At 37.8% G+C, this 938-nt stretch overlaps 1 protein-coding gene across 1 annotated transcript in view; it reads right to left on the reverse strand.

Annotated features, from left to right (window-relative positions):
- The window catches only part of tatdn1 (TatD DNase domain containing 1), a 15362-nt gene that overhangs the window by 4549 nt on the left and 9875 nt on the right, over positions 1-938 (reverse strand). The window contains exon 10 of the mRNA XM_032520443.1: positions 98-168. Within this exon, the coding sequence (XP_032376334.1) occupies positions 98-168 (71 nt within the window). The remainder of the gene's footprint in view (positions 1-97; positions 169-938) is intronic.

The following is a 938-nucleotide window of genomic DNA, read 5'->3' on the forward strand; positions in this document are numbered from 1 at the left end:
AAGTGCATTACAAATAAAATGTATTATTATTTTTATTATTACTATTCAATGGCCATATTTTTCACATATCAATCCCAGTAAACTGGCTGCAACCCACCTGTTTCTATCATGAGTCTCTCAGTGGGGATAGACTTCATGGCTTCAATATTGGCCTCCGTTTTCAAGGAACTGAAAAATAGCAACATCACGATAAACACAGTTTAAGTTGCAGTACTGTTATTATATGTACGTTTAAACTTATCTTAACTTAAAATAAATGAAAAACTGAGGGTTTAAACCTCCTAAAACTTCATATTGTCTTCATTAGTCATGTCAAGCTCCTGCATTTCATCACATTTTGAAATACAGAATACATTTTCACACTTTCCATCATTAAATAAGTGATTGATTTCATTTTTCTCCTCCATATTATCAAAGTTAGCAGCTACGGATTTTTTGTCTTTTTGATATAGAATAGAACTTTATTGTACAGCCAAGGCCGGAAAATCCTCTTTGGTCTCACCAAACAGATAAAAACACGTTATTATATAAACGCAAACATACACACAACATTCAGTACACACAGTTTACTATATGCTTTCTCTGTAGAAAGGTGCAGTTCAGTTATTAAAGCTTTAGTGCAGAACTTTTTGATATTAAGGAACGTCCGTTACATTCAGCCCGTTGCCAGGTGCGTTGCTACAAAGCTAATTAAGACAATCAGCTCCACACAACTCTCTCTGGATCTCCCAGCGTGACTGTGTTCAAAAGATCGGGCGTCCGGTGAAGTGAAGATAAGGATCTCTTCTAAAGAGTCCATCATGTTTTTTTAATCCTCCGTGTTCTCCTTGGCTACTAGCAACTGCGTGCAGGAGGGGTGGGGGCGCATGGGCGATCACGGAAGGCTTGTATCATGCGGACGCTCCGACAGTGTTGTTGTCATTACTTTGAATTCCTCA

This window comes from Etheostoma spectabile, chromosome 7, assembly GCF_008692095.1.
Source record: "Etheostoma spectabile isolate EspeVRDwgs_2016 chromosome 7, UIUC_Espe_1.0, whole genome shotgun sequence".
NCBI lineage: Eukaryota > Metazoa > Chordata > Actinopteri > Perciformes > Percidae > Etheostoma > Etheostoma spectabile.